A 16,228-nucleotide genomic window follows, 5' to 3' on the forward strand; every position below is an offset into this window, starting at 1 on the left:
TTCTAGACTCTTATCAACCTTCACTCGCAACCACCACCATCTCCACCTCAACTTTCTTTCTCTTCGAACCATGGCCACTTCCTCCTCCATCACTCTCCCCTCGGGCTTGAAGATCGATCAACCGACCTCGCTCTTTTACAACGCTTCCTTCCATCTCCCTCTCGACCCAACCTCCACCTTCCCAACCGTCAATCCAGCGACAGGAAAGGAGATCGTCACTCTCAACGAAGCCAAGAAGGAGGACGTAGATCTCATCGTCCAAGCAGCCAGGAAGGCCTACGAGTCGGACGAGTGGCAGGATCTGAGTTCAACCGATCGAGGCAAGCTGCTCTTCAAACTGGCGGATCTCGTGGAGGAGGATAAGCACATTTTCGCAGAGTTGGAGTCGTACGATGCTGGAAAGACGGTGGCGAGTGCGATTCTGGATGTAGAGGAGGCCATTGGAGTGATTCGGTGAGCTTCAACGTCCTTCGTTCCACCCCTTCGTTCTTCCCCATCTGCCTCCCTTCTCTCCCTCCCTCCACGCTGACTTCGCTCCTTTTTTTTTCCTCTTTGTAAGATACTACGCCGGCTGGGCCGACAAGATTGTAGGAGAATCTCACCGAATGGGTCCCGACAAGCATGGAGAAACCCTTCACGAACCTCTTGGAGTCTGCGCCGCCATCCTTCCCTTCAACTACCCTCTTGCGTTCGTTCGCCTCTCTCTCTCTCTCTCCCTCCCTTCCTCCCCCAAACCCCCTCTAACCTCACCCTTTTCTTCACCTTCCTCTTTATGGCAGCCTCGCCTGCTGGAAACTCGCCCCAGCTCTCGCCTGTGGGAATGTGATCGTCGTCCTGCCCTCTCCTGAAACTCCTCTCTCGGTTCTCTACCTCGCTCCTTACTTCGAGAAGGCTGGCTTCCCTGCGTCCGTGTACAACGTGCTTCCGGGGAAGGGGATGGAGGCTGGAGCGGCGCTGTCGTCACATTTGGATGTTGATAAGGTGAGTTTGGAGAGGAGTAAGAGAGAGAGACAGGGAGAAACGTCGAGCTGACCGAACGCGTTTCGTTTTGGGTTTGTGGTTGCAGATCAGCTTCACTGGATCGACTGCTACGGGGAGAAAAATCATGGAGGCTTCTGCTAAGAGTAACTTGAGTGAGTGTTTTCTCTCAACTTTGGCGTTTGCGACGGAGGGAAAGGGAGGGAGGAGAGAAACGAGACGCGGCGGCTGTTCGACTTGAACTTCTCTCGAACTGACTCTTCTCGCCCATTCTCTATAGAATCGGTCACCCTTGAATTGGGAGGAAAGAGTCCTGCTATCGTGTACGTTCATCTTTAGATCTTACTTCTTCTCTGTGATGCTGTTAGCTCGTCCTCTCGACGAGGGTCTCACGCGTCTCGTTCGTTCGTCTCGAGCTGACTTCCTCCTCTCTTTGTCTCCTTCAGCTTCGACGACGCCGAGCTCGACCAGGCCGTCAAGTGGACTTGCTTGTACGGAATGTTCTTGAACCAGGTTAGCGCACCTTTCTCTTTCTTTCCCTACGAGCCCCTCGACTGACCCTCGTCTCCTCTCCTCTCGCCTGCAGTCCCAAGTCTGCTCCTCCACCACCCGAATCTACGTCCAGGATGGAATCTACGATGCCTTCGTCGCCGCTTTCAAGGAAGCCACGCTCTCCTCCATCATCGTTGGATCGCCAAACGACGAGTCTACTTTCCACGGTCCTCTTGTGAGTTTCCCCCTCTCCCTCCTTCCATCTTCGAACCTTAGAAACTGACTCTTTCCGGCGGTTGTCTACAATGACGACAGATCTCCAAAGCCCAACACACCAAAGTCCTGGACTTCATCGAGACGGGGAAGAAGGAGGGAGCGAAGGTGCTCGTTGGAGGAGAGGGCGCAAAGGAGGGAGAGGAAGGCTTCTACGTTCAGCCTACGGTTTTCGTGGATTGCGAGCCTGAGATGACTGTGAGTCTCGACGTTGTTTCCCTTCGCCCTTTCTCGACCTCGAAACCGAAGACTGATCTTCGCTTCTTTCTCGTCGTTTCAGCTCATGAACGAAGGTTTGTCCCATCCCTTCCTTCTCCCCTCCCTCTCCCTTGCCCCAACCTAACCCCGCCCCTCTTCCATGTTCCCTTCACAGAAATCTTCGGTCCAGTCTGCTGCATCGCCAAGTTCAGCACCATCGAGGAAGTCCTCCGCAAAGCCAACGACACCCAGTACGGACTCGCCGCCGCCGTCTTCACAGAGAACATCCGAACCGCTCATCGCATGGTCAGGAAACTCAACGCTGGGATGGTGTTCGTCAACTCGTCGGGAGACGCGAGCTTGCAGTTGCCGTTTGGGGGGAATAAGGTCACTTCGGAAAGAGGGGACGCGTTTTGACCGACTCGAGCTGATCTCTTTTCCCTTTTCGCCTTCGACGCAGTCTTCCGGTTTTGGACGGGAGTTGGGAAGTTACGCTCTGCACTGCTACACTCAGCCCAAGGTTCGTTTTGCTTTCTCTCTCTCGGTTCGTTTCGCGTCGTTCCTTGAACTGAACGACACTTCACTCTGCTTCGCTTCGACCAGGCCGTTCACTGGAACCTCAACCAACGAGTCTAACTTCGCTGTTCATTCGACCCTACCATCTACGTTCTTCCAGCTCGATTCGGCCTCGCTATATACGTCCTCTTACGATCTTCGCTCTATCTCTCTTTCTCTCTCTCTTTCCACTTCTCTCGAAAGAACGCGACGAAAACGAAGATAGAAAAGACGAGATATCCTCACACAAACTTGACACCCTCCCCTTCCTCCTGGCCGTCCTCCCCTGTGGTTCCTCGGAAGACCTGAGCTTTGCCTTGCTTGACGAGGACGGCGAGGGCGAGGCGGAGGAGAGGAAGAGGGAGGTCGTGGAATTCTGGTGGAGGATGGTGGGCGACGAAGGAGAGGAGAGAGAAAAGGGAGAAGGGAGTCAGTGAGTGGGTGAGGATGAGCAAAATAATGAGGCGGCGAGGTGAGACGAGACGAGGGAGAGGGAACGAGAGGGTTGGGAGGGAAAGGGAGAGAGGAGAGAAAGACTAACGAGTCGAAGTGTCGGACTGAAGGTCGTAGAACGTAAGGATCGAGTTGGTTTGACCTGTGTTGGAAACCTTTAGAAACCATCATCATCAAACATGAAGTCAGGAACGAGAAGTCGAGCTCGAGCGAAAAGGAATGAACGAGGAAAGGAAGGGAAGAGCGAGCTCACCCATTCATAAATCGAGGACGCCCACTCCTCCGGCTTCAGCCAGTACAGCGTCACACTCGAAGGCAGTTCCTTAACATTCCGTGATGGCGGTAGTGTCGTAGGTGCTGCCTGACCTGTTCCAAACCAAACGAAAACGAGATCTCTCGGTCAACGTCGAGGAGAAGGAAGGAAGCGGAAACGGTCGAGCTCACCTGCCTTCACCATCTCTCCCATCAAATACCTCAAGAACTCCTTGCCCAACTTCCTATTGATCCTCCTGTTGAAGCACACCTCGGGCATCAAATCCGGTGGATCTTCCGAGTTGAGATTGAAGACTCTATGGAAGCGAGCCCAGGAGAGGAGGAGGGACGTCCAGAGGGAGGTTTGGTGCAGGAGCGTTTGCGGGTTGGGTTGCTGGCTGTCAGAAACGAAAGAGATTGAATTCAATTCAAAGGGGGATGGAAACGAGGTACTTGGAGATGGGACTCACGTGAAGAAGGGTGGGAAGGACCATATGGGAGGGAAGATGTAGCCTGTCGAGGGAGAGGTGAAGGAGGTCATGCTGGAGGGAGGCTGCAAGGACGAGCTGGAGGAAGCTGCTGGAGGTTGGAAGGAGGAGGAGGAGGGTGAAGAAGGTTGGTAGGCTTGAGAGGAGGACGCTGCTGACATTGAGGAGAAGGACATGGTTGAAGGAAGGGATGCTGGTCGTTGAAGAATAGGGAAGGGAGGGAGGGGCAGCAAGCTCGACGAGATCGGCCCATCGCTTCCTAATCGATCTGACTCCGTTCTTCCGGCAAACTCGCTTGTTTTTTTTTCTCTTCTCTTGAGCTTCGAGATGAAACTGTAGAGTAGAGAAATAGAGCGCTCGGCAAACAACACGAAGGGAGAAAAGGCGAGCTGAACAAGGACGAAACGGAAGCGAGGAGATAGGGAGCGTTCTGAGATATAGATACATAGATGGACCCTGAGCCTGGAGAAAAAAATGTCTAAGCGAAAGTACTGAGAGAAGCAGCGTAACTTCCACCACAGATCTGGGTAGAATCGCCAGCTTCGGAAAGGGAAGAAAAGCGACGCGTCAGTTTTGAGAGAGCTGAGACTCGATGCCTCCCGTCTCAGACCTCCGAGAGGTCCTCAAAAGAGATTCGATCGAAGACGAATATATGACGACTCACCGCACTGGGAGTTGCAGCTAGTGGAAGCCTGGCCGGCGGTTGACGAAGTCGAGAGCGTGTTCGAGCAGTAGCACTCGTTTGAGTATTGGGTCTGTCCGGTGAGAAGGTCAGCAGCGAAACTCGGAGAAGGGGGTAGTCGTGAAAACTCACAGCAGCATCTACAGGTAGAGAGAGGGAGTCAGTTCATGCTCGAACTCAAAGGCGAACGAGAGAAGAGAAGGAGGGGAGAAAAGAGAAAACGCGACTCACAAACGTAGCTCCTACTCTGACACGTCGATTGACAGAGTGCGTTGGTCATGGATGAGCTCTGGAAGTCTTAGAAGAGGTAAAGATGAGCAGTCAGCGTTGAGGATGGATCGAGGAGGAGGAAGAAAAGATGGAGGGAGGACGAACAGTAGGATTTGAGAAGTCGATTCGAGTTGGCTCCGTCGGTCACACACGATGTAGAGCTCCAGCTAGGAGAGCTAGAGCTTTTGGAGTATACCCTGATTCAAAAAAGAGGCATAAAAGGATGTGAGCTCGAGGCGAGTGGTGTGGAAAGAGGGAAGAGAAGGCCTCGCGTGATCGCCCAGCTTCCGCCTGTCGAAAGGAAGACGGGGGGACGAGGTCAGAAGAATTAAACGAGTCTTTAAAAGAGGACCAGACGTACCACACTTCTGAGAAGAGTCTCCAGCTGAAAGACGGAGAGGGAAAGGCGTCAGCGGATGATCTCGAAGAGACGAGAGAGGCGCGAGGGAAGGGACTCACCACAACTCGAAGAGCAGCCCGTCGAGGGTTGACCGTGTCCGGATGTTGCAGTAAAATAGTTTCCACAGTAGCCTGGGACCGCAAAGAGCAGGTATGAACAAAAGCCACGCGGTTGAGGGAATGATTCGAGACTCACATTGCGTCGAGACTGAGGAATTGAAGCGAAGAGGAAGAAAGAACGAGATCAGTTCGGATCTCCGTCCTTTAGCCTTCGGGGGCAAGGAAAACTTACACTCCGTTCCAGCGTAGGCATAAGCACTGCAGTACGACTGGCATGCAGCGGGAGTCATGGAGGAGGAAGAGGTAGCTGGTTGGTTTTCCGTCGTTCAACGAAGAGGAACGAGTCAGTTCGAGGTCGGGCACATGGACTCGGCGTGTTGAAAATACTCACATATTCCAGTAAGGAGTCGAGAACTATCGTCCGTCAAGCAGGTCCCTGAGCTCCATCCACTCGAGGACGGAATCGAAGCAGAGCTTGTTGGTGAGGCGGCGACGGATTTGCTGCTGACCGAAACCGAAGAGTGGATTGACGAAGAGTAGTAGAGGCTAATGGCGTACCAGCCTCCGCATTTCGAGGTCGAGCTGCGAAGAAGGGAAGTTACGTTCAGTCTTGGTTCGAAGAAGTGAAGAATGCGACGCGTCGAGGAGCAAAAGAGAGGACTCACTCGCCCGCACAACTCATCGAGCAACTTGAAGCCTTCAGCGACAATCCCCCTCCTCCCGAGGTGACTATACTGTTCCCACATCTACACTCCTGTCCGTACTCGAGACCGGCATAGGCGAAGGATCGCGATTGGCAAGTCGAAGCTTCAAGGAGAAAAAAGGCGAGAAAGGTCAACTTCCGAAGCTTCGGTCGAGAGAAAAGCTTGAAGCTGCGAGAAACAGTCAGAGAAGATGGGCAGTTCAAACACTCACTGCATAGGGCTACCGTCATCGAGTTCGAGGCGAAGTCTGAGAAGAAGAAGAAAAGAGAACGAGGTCAGACCTGGACGCTCTCGGGAAAACGAGAGGAACGAACTGTATCCTTGGAGAACGTAGGACGAAACATCTTGGATGCATCCGAGCGAGCTGTAGCCATGTGAGGGCGGGAGAGCTGATGGGGAAGGAGTCGTTGAAGATGACAGGGTTGACGATCGAGAGCTGGTTGTTGACGACGGTGATATTGTCGAGGAGGACGTAGAGGTAGAGATTGAGGTGGAAGATCTTGAAAAAGTCGAGGAGGTCCGAGAAGAGGAGATGGAGGTCGAAGATCTTGAGACGGTCGAGGAAGAGCGGGAGGAAGTGACAGAGGTCGAGGCCCGGCTTGAGCTTTAAAGAGGGAGCAAGGCATAGCGTAAGTATCAGCTCCATTCTCGTGGATCATGTATGGTGCCCGAAGATGGCTCACGTTGAAAAAGAAGACGAAGAGGAAGGTGAGGAGATCAAGGGAGCGGCGATCCTCGACGCGTCGTAGTACAAGAACAGACCGTAGTCGAGCCCTCCGCATAGCTCGGCTGGGTTGCCCGTACAAGCTTTGTTGCTGAACGAGAAGGAAGAGAGAGAAATTCAGCGAAGAAGCTCGAAGAGAGGTGGGGGACGAGCGGACCGACCAGGTCGACGTCGCTCTGGGATATCCAAACCCCGGTCCTTGGGCGATAGCGTTACTGCAAAAGCATCTGAAAAGCAGCAAAATGAACCCAAAGCGTGTAAGTATCGGCTAAACAGGACACGGAAGCAGAAAAGCTCACTGATTCCCGTCTGAAGAAAGGAGGAAGAAGACGCGTCGAAGTCAGCTGCTGCGAAGCTCGAAGCTTCGACGAGACCTTACTTTCGACTCCAGCGTAGTAGAACTGCATCTGGGTACAAAAGCTAGTACACGATCCTATGGTGTTGGAAGTCGAGTGGTTGGTCTGTCCGACGAGAATACGAACGGCGCTGTCCTGAAGGCAGTAGCCAGAGCTCCTCCAATCCGACGTGGCAGCGTCAGGTGGTTCAGGAGCAGTGCAAGTTCCGCCAGGGATGAAAGCGGAGTTCGGTGCTTCTCCTGGGCTTGTCGTATCAGCGACGTAGCAGAGGAGATCTGATCGAAGCAAGAGGGACGAAGGAGAGATCGCACGTCAGTCGCGTCCTCTCGTCGACGGACAGAGGTTGGGAGCTCGAAAATGGATACTAGCACTGAAAGGTTCCCTCTAAAAGTAAGTAGTTACGAAGTCAGCGAGATTGATCGATCGGAGGAAGGAAAGAGGTGAACCTCACGAGTTCAACAGTTTGCGTCGTCTCCGAGATTGAGGGTCGCGTCAGTTTTGCTCGGGTCGTAGAGGGCAAAAGTTGGATTCACGGTCCCTCCCAAATTATGGCAACTGTTGATGGTAGTGCTGGAGACGGCATTGCGAGCTACCGAAGAGGAGAAAGAGAAGGATCGATCAGAATCGAGAACGAACGAGAAGAGGCAAAGTTAAACTCACTCCCTCGGAACCTGGCTGAGGCAAGGGCAGTGTTCTCCGTAACAGACCAGTCCTGAACTCCAGCAACGGCCATACCGAAGGTCATATCGGCTCCTCCGAAGGTATTCGAGTAGACAGCAGCTCCAAAGTTGACGTCGCGCCGATCGGTCCCTAGTTGAACGAAAGAGATGCACGTCGATGAGCAAAGGGAAGCGAGGGAGAGAGGTGACGTCCACAGAGGAGTACGCACATACAACGAGACCTTGAGCGATTCCTGGACGCGAAAGGTGCGGAGAAGAGGATGGTGAGCTCGTGTCGCGTCTCCGAAGGAAGACGATCGAAACTCACCGATTTTCATCTGAGCTCCTGAAGCAGTGAAGCTGTTGTCGTGAACGAGAACACCTGAAAGTCAAGAAGAGAGTCGAAGATCGTCAGCTCGGTCCAGAGCCGGAGGGTGAAGAGAAAAAACGGAGAAGCTCACCAGTGTCTGAAGCGTGGAAGGAAGATGAGAGCAAAATCAGTTCGATGAGAGGGTGAAAGAAGAAAAGATGCTGTTTGAGGAGCTTACAATCTCCAGCCCAAGGAGCGTAGTCGACCTGCGAGAAAATGAAGCGAAGCAATACTCGTTAGCTCGAAGACGTTCTCGTCTCTCCCCTTTCTTCTCTCTCTCTCTCTCTCTCTCTCTTCCTCTCCCGCTTCATGTTCCGTTCTTCGGAAGATGCAAAGAGGCCTTATCAACTGCTCACCATATTAATCCCTCCCAGAAGGACTTTCTGAAGAGGAGCGAGGAAAGGCGAGCAAAGGGAGAAATGTCAGCTCGACGCGTCGTTTCGAACAGAAATTTCGACTTACATTCACAGACGAGATGATGTTTCCCGAGACGTCCGATCCGGGAGATCCGAAGATGACGATAGCTCCATCGGTCGCGTCAAACTATCGAGTTGTCGGGTCAGAAACAGTACAAACGAAGAAGAAAAGACTCGTCGACTCACGATCGTGTTTCCCTGAATCGTCGACCCTCGACACGACAGCGATATCCCGTCCGCCGCCTTTCCAACGTCGTAAGAATCTCCTGATGGACCGATAACGTTGTTGTTGGCGATGGCTGCGATGGAACAATAGATAGATCAGCTTCAGCACGAAACCGAACCAGACCGACACGAACCTCCGACGCAAGAATTCCCGCTCCCTTCTGTGAAGTGTAGACTCGTCCATCCTCTGCAGTTCTGAAGCTGGCAGTTGGTGACCGTGTGTCGTTGAGAAATACCTCCTGTGGAGCCACGGAGGGAGGGAAGGAGGGTCGATCAGCTGAATTTTTGTTTCGTCTCGACCAACTCGATTGACAACGAAAGATGAGCTCGACAAAGAGGTAGACACGGCGCGAACCAAGTTCAAGAAGCCCAGCTCCCTTCGCAAGAGATCCGAGGGCGACACGACCCCCGTCTATGATCAGGTTGTCGAGGAGGAGATCATTGCAGCTTGGCGAGAGGAAGAGGAAGGAAAGATGGATGTCAGTCTTCGACCTTGGACGGAGGAAGTAGTACAGATGGGAGCTCACTAGGCACAATTCGAAGCCTGAATGACAGTACTGATGCTCGCATTGACCAGGTTCAACCTTGCTCTGCTGGCCAGAGGAACAGCGCTTCCTCCCTCGGTCTGGATTCCTTGATTCGCTGCCGTAAACAGGATGGTCTGGGTGATGGAAAGGACGGCTCCTGGGCAAAGGAGAAGTACTCCAGCTAATGCTCGATTCGTAGCGAAGTAGTTGTTGATCTGGAAGACGAAAAGGGAACAACCGACCGATCAGTACCAAGTTTCCGGTTCCGGTCGTTTTCCTCCTCCTTAGCTGGATCCTCAACACTCACCTGAGCAGCAGTAGTACCGGATCCGTAGCATGCTCCAGCTCTCTTGGAGACCAACTCAGGTAGCTCGTTCGAGTTGTAGGTGGCCATCAAAAACGAGAGGGAGTCGGGTCTTGGTTCAGGAGTGGGTCGAGGCGAATAGGCTCTCTTGTCGGAGAGAAGAGCTCGAGAAGGATTCCAGTGGTCGACCAAGGATCGATGAGGGGTTGTGTAGGCCAGAGTTGAAGTCGAGGTGAGGACGAGGAGGGTGAAGGTTGCGAAAACGAGAAGGAGGAGGGAAAAGTGAGCCCGAGAGGAGAAGGAAGACCGCATCGTCGGCAGCTGATTCGTAGGGCGGAGAGAGAGCAGGATGTAGTTAGGTGGATTTACTGGGAATTCATCTTGGAAGCTAGAAGGTTTGGGAGATGACGTGGAAAACGAAGAGGAGGGCAGGAAGGCTTGCCCAAACTCTCGTCTCCTTCGATCCGACTTGTTCGATGCTTCCTCTTAGGGATCCCTTCCTTTCCGACGTGAAGGTTCTCTCGAAACCGCTAGAAAACGTCTTGATCGAGGAACCAATGCTGGTGGTCAGTCCAACGAGGTCGGCGGGCGAGAAGAGTTGACGAGAGACGAGGGACCGAAGCTGGGGAAGGTCGGAGGGAGGGAGCAAAGGAGGGAGTGGGAAGGAGTTTCGGACGCACGAAGGCGTGGAGTGGGATGAGTTGAGCTGAAATTCGAAGTAAGACAAAGAAGAGCTGATGGTAGATGGCCCATTGATGATTCCTTGAACTCCTGTGTTTGAAAGGTGAAGGTTTGACTCGGAGAGGGAGATTTGCTCAGAAGGAAGGACGGCGATTTGAGGAAGAAGATGGACGTCCTGAGATGGTAAAGACGCAGAGGTTGCTCGATGGGTTTTAGAGGGGCAGGTTCTTGTTGAGTGGGAGAGAAAAGGCCTTTAGAAAAGTGAGGGGGGAGAGATGCTGAACGTTGGGAGGAAAGGAAGGAAGCGTCGAGCTCACCGTTCCTCCCTTGTTTGGTTTCGTCGATTGGTTCGCTCAGCTCCGAGAGAAACTCAGATTTTTTGGAAGGATCGAAGCTTTGCATCTCTGAAGCAACAGCTTGGAATTTCCATGGTCTTGAAAAGCTGCATTGATCGAGTTTCGAGGCTGGGAAAAGCGCAGGGCTCCAAGAGCTCGCGCCTTCGTTCCTCGTTCCCAAACCGCCAACATGTCGAATTTACGGAACCAGCTTCATCCCTCCTGAGCAATTCTTCGACCTCCCTATGGACTTGTCCTTTCGCTACCCTCTCGGAGCCAAAACTCTGCGCAACCGACGTCCACCTGACTTTCCTCTCACCGCTTCCCTCTCCCTCCTTCCCTCCGACGACCATCTTCTCCCTCCCCCATGCTCTCAACCTCTGCTCTCCTCAACGCCCTCTCAGAGAACCTGAGTGTCTTCATCTTGGCTCTCTCGATCTGCCTCATTCTTCCATTGACCATCGTGCGTTCTTCCTGGCTCCCTTCTCTCTCCGCGTCCCGCCCGACGTTGAGCTCACATCTCGTCTTCCTTCCCTCTCCCTCGCCCACTTCCTCTCTTCAGAGATATATCTACGACCTCACGACTGCCTACAACTACCTGGATGGACCTTCTCGCAACCACTGGTTCTGGGGGAATATGGACTGGATCGTTGGGTGAGCGTTTTCTCATCCGGTTCTTTGATCTCTCTTCGTCAGCCCCTCGTCGACCCTGCTCTCTCTTTTTGTCTCTCTCAAGATTGGATCAAGAACCCGGAGTCGAATACCGAGCTGTCTCTGCGATCTACGGACCCACCTGGAGAGACTGGGGTCTTCTAGGCTTGCCCAAGATCTACACTCATGATCTCGCCGCTCTCAACTTCATCGTTCGTCCCTCCTCTTTCGTCCTTCCTTTCCTCCTCGTCAGTCACAGAAGGCCCATTCGGCCCTCCTTGTCGATTGCAGCTCAAGAACGATTCCCTCTTCACCAAACCGGAATGGATCAAATGGCAGCTCGCTCAATTGGCGGGGGAAAACGTGTTGAGCTTGATGGAGGGTCAGTCCTTCTTTTCAGTTTCAAGCTTCTTTGCAGAGGGAACAGGATCTCTTCACAGATACTCACAAGTCTGTTCCTCTTCAAACAACCAGGCGACGTTCACAAGACGATGGCGAGTCTGCCCTCCAACCTCTCCTTCTGCGAGCCGTCGGACGCGACTGACTCCCCTTTCCTTTCCATCCTTTTATCACCTTCTCCGCAGAGACGACTCTTCGCCCCCTCGTTCGCCGTTCCTGAGATCAAGGCGTGGACTCCCATGTTCCTACGGAAGTCGTACATGGTGCGCTCGAACTTCTCGACTCGATCTCCTTGGCTCTCTGACCTTCAGTCTGTCCCTTCTCTCCTCGTCAGCTTCACGACGTCCTCCGCAATCTCATCGGATCCAATCCTCACCAAGAAATCGATATGTCCAAGCAGATCGGTCGTTGCACTCTGGATATCGTCTCGCTGGCCAGTCAGTCCTCTTTGCTCTCTGTTGCCTTCGACGCGTCGTCTCTCTCTCTAAAGTCGACGTCGGAGCTGAACTTCTCTCATTCTCTCTTTCACAGTCTTCGATCATGACATCAACTCTCTTGCCTCTCAAGAGGGGGCAGAGTCGAGCGCTGCCTTCTCGGAACTCCTCGCCGGCAACATTCAACAGCTCTCGGTCGTCGACGTCGTTCAAAACAACTTCCCGATGTTCAGATCCGTCGTGAGTAGGTTCGTTGTTTGCCTTAGGTGCGTTGGACGTCCGAGTCTGACTATCTATCTTCCTCCGATCTTCGTTCCAGTCCACGGAAAGAGTTCGACGAGGGAAGTTGGCTCTCGGTGCTTTGAAGGACATTGCTCGGGCGAGTCCCTTCCCGCCGAGCTTCTCGTCATATCGAAACTGATTGATTCGCTCTTCTGCAACCCCATTTCGACTCTTCTCTACAGGAGATCATCTCGAAGAAGAAAGCCGAGTTCCTGGCTGGGAAGGTCTCCTCGCCCGACGAGAAGATCCACGCTAAGGAGATCCCTCTTCCTCGAGATCTTCTCAGCCGAGTTTTGCGAGCCAACCTTGCCGACGATCTTCCCGATTCACAGAGACTGAGCGACGAGATTGTTCTCGAGACGGTTACCGGTTTCGTGAGTCGCGTCCTTTCGCTCTTCTCTTTCCTCCAGTCCTTGTTTTCTGACGGCCGACGTTTCCATCGTTCTCCCAGATCTTCGCCGGACTCGAGACCACCACTACTGCTCTCTCCCACGCTATTCATCTCCTATCCACCGACCTCGAGATCCAGGATAAACTTCGAAAGGAGATTCTTGCAGTCGAAGACGACTTCCCTTCGCTGTGAGATTCGCCCTTTCCTTCCCTCTTCCCTCTTCAAGCTCCCTCCCTGTGCATTCACTGATGTCCCTTCTCCGCTCTTCCGACTGAAGCGATGACCTCAACAATATTCCCTACTTCGACGCTGTCATCCGAGAAGCTCTTCGACTTCGACCAGCCGTCCCCACCACCTTCCGAAGTCCCAAGAACGACGTGATCCTACCTCTTTCTACTCCGGTCAAGAACATCAAAACGGGAGAGTTGATTAGTGAGATTCAGGTCAGGAAGGTTCGTCCCGTTCCCTTGCCCTTCTTCGTCTCGGTCTCGTCGGTCAGACCCTGACGCGTCGTCAACTCGAACTTCATCAGGGAGAGATGATGGTCATTCGTGAGTCGTATAACCTCAGCCTTGCCTCTATATCGAATACCTACTTATGTCTTTTCGCCCTCCAGCCGTTCGAGTCGTCAGTACCGCCAATGAGATCTGGGGAGACGATTCCTTGATCTTCAAGTTAGTCTTCTCTTCCTCCTCTTCCCATCGCAACCTCTCTCACTGATTGTCTCTCCTTCTCCATCGCATCTTAAGTCCGGACAGATGGCTTCAACCTCTCCCGTCCTCAGCGGACGAGCTCGCCATCCTCGGCTGGTCGCACCAATTGACTTTCATCGGTGGTCCTCGGTACGTCGATATTTTCCACTCTCTCCCTCTCCTTCATTGATCCCATCTCTCACCATCTCTTTTCCTTCACTCTAGACTCTGCCAAGGCTATCGATTCGCTCTCGCAGAGTTCGTCGTCGCTTTCCCATCCTTTCTTTCTCGTCGCGTCGCCGTCGCTGATCTTGCTCCTCTCCCCCTCGAACCCAGAATGAAATCCATCCTCTTCGTCCTTCTCCGAAACTTCAAGTTCGAACTCTCCTCCGTCAACGATCAAATCGTGTTCAGGCAGGCTATCGTCTTGAAACCTGTCTTGAAGGGGAAGGAGGACGAAGGTGCGACGATGCCGATCAAAGTCAGCAGGGTTTGAGTGCGAACGAGAGGCTTTGGGTTCCTTCTTTTCTTTGTATGCCCTTTTTTGTTCTTCTTGTATTCTTTGATGGTTCTTTACGACATTCCTGCTTCGGACGAGTCAAGTCAGAACGAACCGTTCGCATCTGGAGCTCGAGCGTTCTTTCAACTTCTTCGCTACTTCCGAATCGGACCCAATTTGGCGCGGCAAGTCGATCAGAGGGAGAGAAGGAATCAGGTCGGTTCCACTTGAAGTAAGGAAGAAAGAACGACGGGTAGCTCGTCGAACCGAAGGATGTACAGTACGGGCGAAGGTTGAAGGCATCGACGCGTCGCTCCTCCCTCTCCCCTTTCGCGGCCGCTCTATATTTCCCCAAAGATGGATCAGACGACAGGACAACCATGAATCAAATCCTTGTATGCCGATAATCGCTCATACTCGACTCACCGCTCCCACTCCCTCCCTTCGAATCCTCCTTCCTCAACGCGACCTGACTCCCCCAACCGATGTCAACCTCCGAGCCTGAGGAAACCCTGTCCTCGTTGCTCTCCAGATCCGTATCCCTCTGTCTGACTCGAGGCATGACCGAGTCCATCACGTAGGTCTCCGTCGTAACGACGACTCCTCGAGACGTGTTCGCGTTGAGGTTCGAAACGACTGCTGGCCCAGAGGTGTGGGAGGAGGATTGGGATTTGAGATGCCAGGCCTGGATGGAAAAGGGGGTAAAATCAACTAGAGAAAGGCTGAAGCATTGGAGTAAAAAGCTCACTTTGAGGACGTCCTCTGTTTAGAGAGAGAGAGCGAGGAGATCAGCTGGTGAAAGCAAAAACGAAGAGACGCATCCGAAGTCGACGAACCTTGACTTCCGAAGATGAAAATGACCGAAGCACCGATACAGACGATGCTGAAGTCCCCAGCCAGAGAGGTGAAGTCTCCTTGAGTTGTGATGGAGCAGCTGCGAGAAAGGAAGAGAAAGGGAGGGAGAGTCGAGGGACGCGTCAGAATCGATTCTGAACGAAAGAACAGCATAACCAGGCGCTTGAACTCACATCAACGCAAGAATAACACATAGGCCGAACAGTCCGAGTCGGAAGATCAAGGGTAGACTCGCTCCTCCCAACGTGAACGACCTGCTGCTCGAAGATTGATTCAAACCTCCGGTCGAAACCACCGCGGCTTTTCGAAAGGATCGAAGGGTGAGGAATTGACGACAGAGGATGATAGCGACCGAGATCTCGAGTACGATGGTGATTACGTTGATGACAGCTATAACAGAAGGAGAAGCAGCGAGGGTGAGAAACGAACCGACGCGTCAAAACGTTCGGAGATTAGAAGAGAGGACTCACCAGTGAAGATCGTCGTACCATCCACCAAAGAAGAGTCATCGATAGCCTGTGAGTTCGAGGCGAAAAAGGGTCGAGACCGTCAGCGAAGAAACGGGAAGGGAATGCGAAGTTGAACTCACGCAATATAAGACGGCCCTGAAGACTTTCCTCCGGTCCTTCAGCCCGATAGACAGCGCCGAGACGATGTAGATCAACCACACTACCCACGGAGAGGCCAGGAGGTAGATATGTAGTCCCTGCGAGTCGCAGAAAGTCGTCCATCGTCCCTTCGACGCGATGATCCGAATGACGATCTGCGAGAGAGTCCGACCGAGGAATGATCAGAGAACGAGGTGCCAAAGAGCGAAGCTGAAGAAACACTCACGCGAAGGACGATGTTCAAAGCCGCTAACGACTATAGATAAGGAAGAAGCATACGGTCAGCCGAGGCTCGAGATCGAGCGAGCGAGGGAGCGTCGAACGAAGGCGAGAGAGAAGTAGGCGGCGATGATTGGGGTGGGTCGATCGTACGTTCTTGATGCTGCCGATATTGAGTCAACTGCTAGAATCATCGGAAGAGGGAAGGAGAGGAGGAGGTAGGAAGCAAGAGGAGGGGGGAAGAAGGTGAAGGTCGAGGTTTGGGTCGGTAAGGCGACGGCAGAGTGTCTAGAGAAAATTCTTGTTGGTCTCGGGAAGCCGGAATTGGGACTTCTGTGTACACCAGCTGAGAGGGGGTGAAAAGAGGGGAGTTGGGACGGAAATGAACGAGGGAGAATAGAGCTGATCGAGGGATGTTTTGGAGGAGGGAGGGAAGCGAAGGGGTCGAGCTCGAGGAGGCCCTTGGTTGGCTTTCTTGCGGGCGAAAACGTGGAGCCTGTGCGTTGGAGTCGGTTTACAGAAGCTGTTGGAACGTGCCTAGGTTCCAATGTAGGTCCAGGGAACGAGTGGGAGGGAGAGAGCGCCGTCGTTCGTTCACTGACCGTGGAGACTCGAGAGCAACGGAAGAGAGAGGGTCGAACATGTCGAGAGGTCAAAGGGGGGAGTTCCATGAGTCGGTCTGGCAGGAGATTCAGCTGGTTGCACAAGGGTACCGGTGGCGCTGTAATCGATTGAGAAGGTGGGAGAGGTCGGAGGGAGGACGCAAGAACGTGAGCTCGAAACTCCTTCCTTCGACG

General features: G+C 53.2%; 5 protein-coding genes across 5 annotated transcripts; 2 read left to right on the plus strand and 3 right to left on the minus strand.

The window, feature by feature from the left end:
- Positions 1–70: 70 nt before the first annotated feature.
- On the plus strand, positions 71–2,577 carry BDY24DRAFT_418567 (aldehyde dehydrogenase-like protein; the record flags this gene model as incomplete). The annotated part of the gene is made up of 12 exons (XM_076643870.1): positions 71–453; positions 560–688; positions 780–981; positions 1,067–1,133; positions 1,259–1,301; positions 1,425–1,491; positions 1,565–1,705; positions 1,786–1,941; positions 2,024–2,036; positions 2,117–2,328; positions 2,402–2,461; positions 2,545–2,577. The coding sequence occupies 12 exons, from the start codon at positions 71–73 to the stop codon at positions 2,575–2,577; spliced, it is 1,506 nt and encodes a 501-aa protein (XP_076493025.1).
- Positions 2,578–2,688: 111 nt separating this feature from the next.
- On the minus strand, positions 2,689–4,051 carry VPS25 (ESCRT-II subunit protein VPS25). Its single transcript, XM_076642159.1, has 5 exons — positions 3,672–4,051; positions 3,394–3,599; positions 3,203–3,315; positions 3,038–3,104; positions 2,689–2,872 (listed from the first exon to the last, which is right to left on the minus strand). The coding sequence occupies exons 1-5, from the start codon at positions 3,863–3,865 to the stop codon at positions 2,739–2,741; spliced, it is 714 nt and encodes a 237-aa protein (XP_076493026.1). The 5' UTR covers positions 3,866–4,051; the 3' UTR covers positions 2,689–2,738.
- Positions 4,052–4,063: 12 nt separating this feature from the next.
- On the minus strand, positions 4,064–9,697 carry BDY24DRAFT_436776 (uncharacterized protein; the record flags this gene model as incomplete). Its single annotated transcript, XM_076644239.1, has 29 exons — positions 4,064–4,229; positions 4,354–4,444; positions 4,504–4,511; positions 4,603–4,668; positions 4,747–4,841; positions 4,917–4,932; positions 5,003–5,026; positions 5,101–5,172; positions 5,237–5,248; positions 5,333–5,407; positions 5,492–5,682; positions 5,766–5,907; positions 6,016–6,051; positions 6,119–6,408; positions 6,488–6,619; positions 6,690–6,755; positions 6,828–6,837; positions 6,908–7,159; positions 7,545–7,694; positions 7,774–7,797; positions 7,872–7,925; positions 8,005–8,119; positions 8,270–8,296; positions 8,376–8,456; positions 8,516–8,628; positions 8,689–8,793; positions 8,910–9,001; positions 9,082–9,296; positions 9,389–9,697. 29 exons carry the CDS (start codon positions 9,695–9,697, stop codon positions 4,168–4,170), a joined length of 2,925 nt encoding a protein of 974 aa, XP_076493027.1. The 3' UTR covers positions 4,064–4,167.
- Positions 9,698–10,586: 889 nt separating this feature from the next.
- Positions 10,587–13,790, plus strand: BDY24DRAFT_444596 (cytochrome P450). The gene is made up of 17 exons (XM_076644862.1): positions 10,587–10,864; positions 10,964–11,055; positions 11,138–11,264; positions 11,344–11,434; positions 11,527–11,546; positions 11,637–11,714; positions 11,786–11,888; positions 11,983–12,125; positions 12,205–12,264; positions 12,350–12,541; positions 12,619–12,746; positions 12,836–13,010; positions 13,091–13,109; positions 13,175–13,232; positions 13,308–13,400; positions 13,476–13,508; positions 13,587–13,790. The coding sequence occupies exons 1-17, from the start codon at positions 10,769–10,771 to the stop codon at positions 13,744–13,746; spliced, it is 1,668 nt and encodes a 555-aa protein (XP_076493028.1). The 5' UTR covers positions 10,587–10,768; the 3' UTR covers positions 13,747–13,790.
- A 33-nt stretch (positions 13,791–13,823) lies between these two features.
- On the minus strand, positions 13,824–15,625 carry BDY24DRAFT_418571 (uncharacterized protein; the record flags this gene model as incomplete). Its single annotated transcript, XM_076643871.1, has 9 exons — positions 13,824–13,834; positions 14,176–14,434; positions 14,498–14,511; positions 14,586–14,683; positions 14,778–14,994; positions 15,075–15,120; positions 15,194–15,367; positions 15,439–15,468; positions 15,536–15,625. 9 exons carry the CDS (start codon positions 15,623–15,625, stop codon positions 13,824–13,826), a joined length of 939 nt encoding a protein of 312 aa, XP_076493029.1.
- Positions 15,626–16,228: the final 603 nt, after the last annotated feature.

This window comes from Mrakia frigida (assembly GCF_051309035.1).
Source record: "Mrakia frigida strain ATCC 22029 unplaced genomic scaffold BDY24scaffold_39, whole genome shotgun sequence".
Classification (NCBI taxonomy): domain Eukaryota; kingdom Fungi; phylum Basidiomycota; class Tremellomycetes; order Cystofilobasidiales; family Mrakiaceae; genus Mrakia; species Mrakia frigida.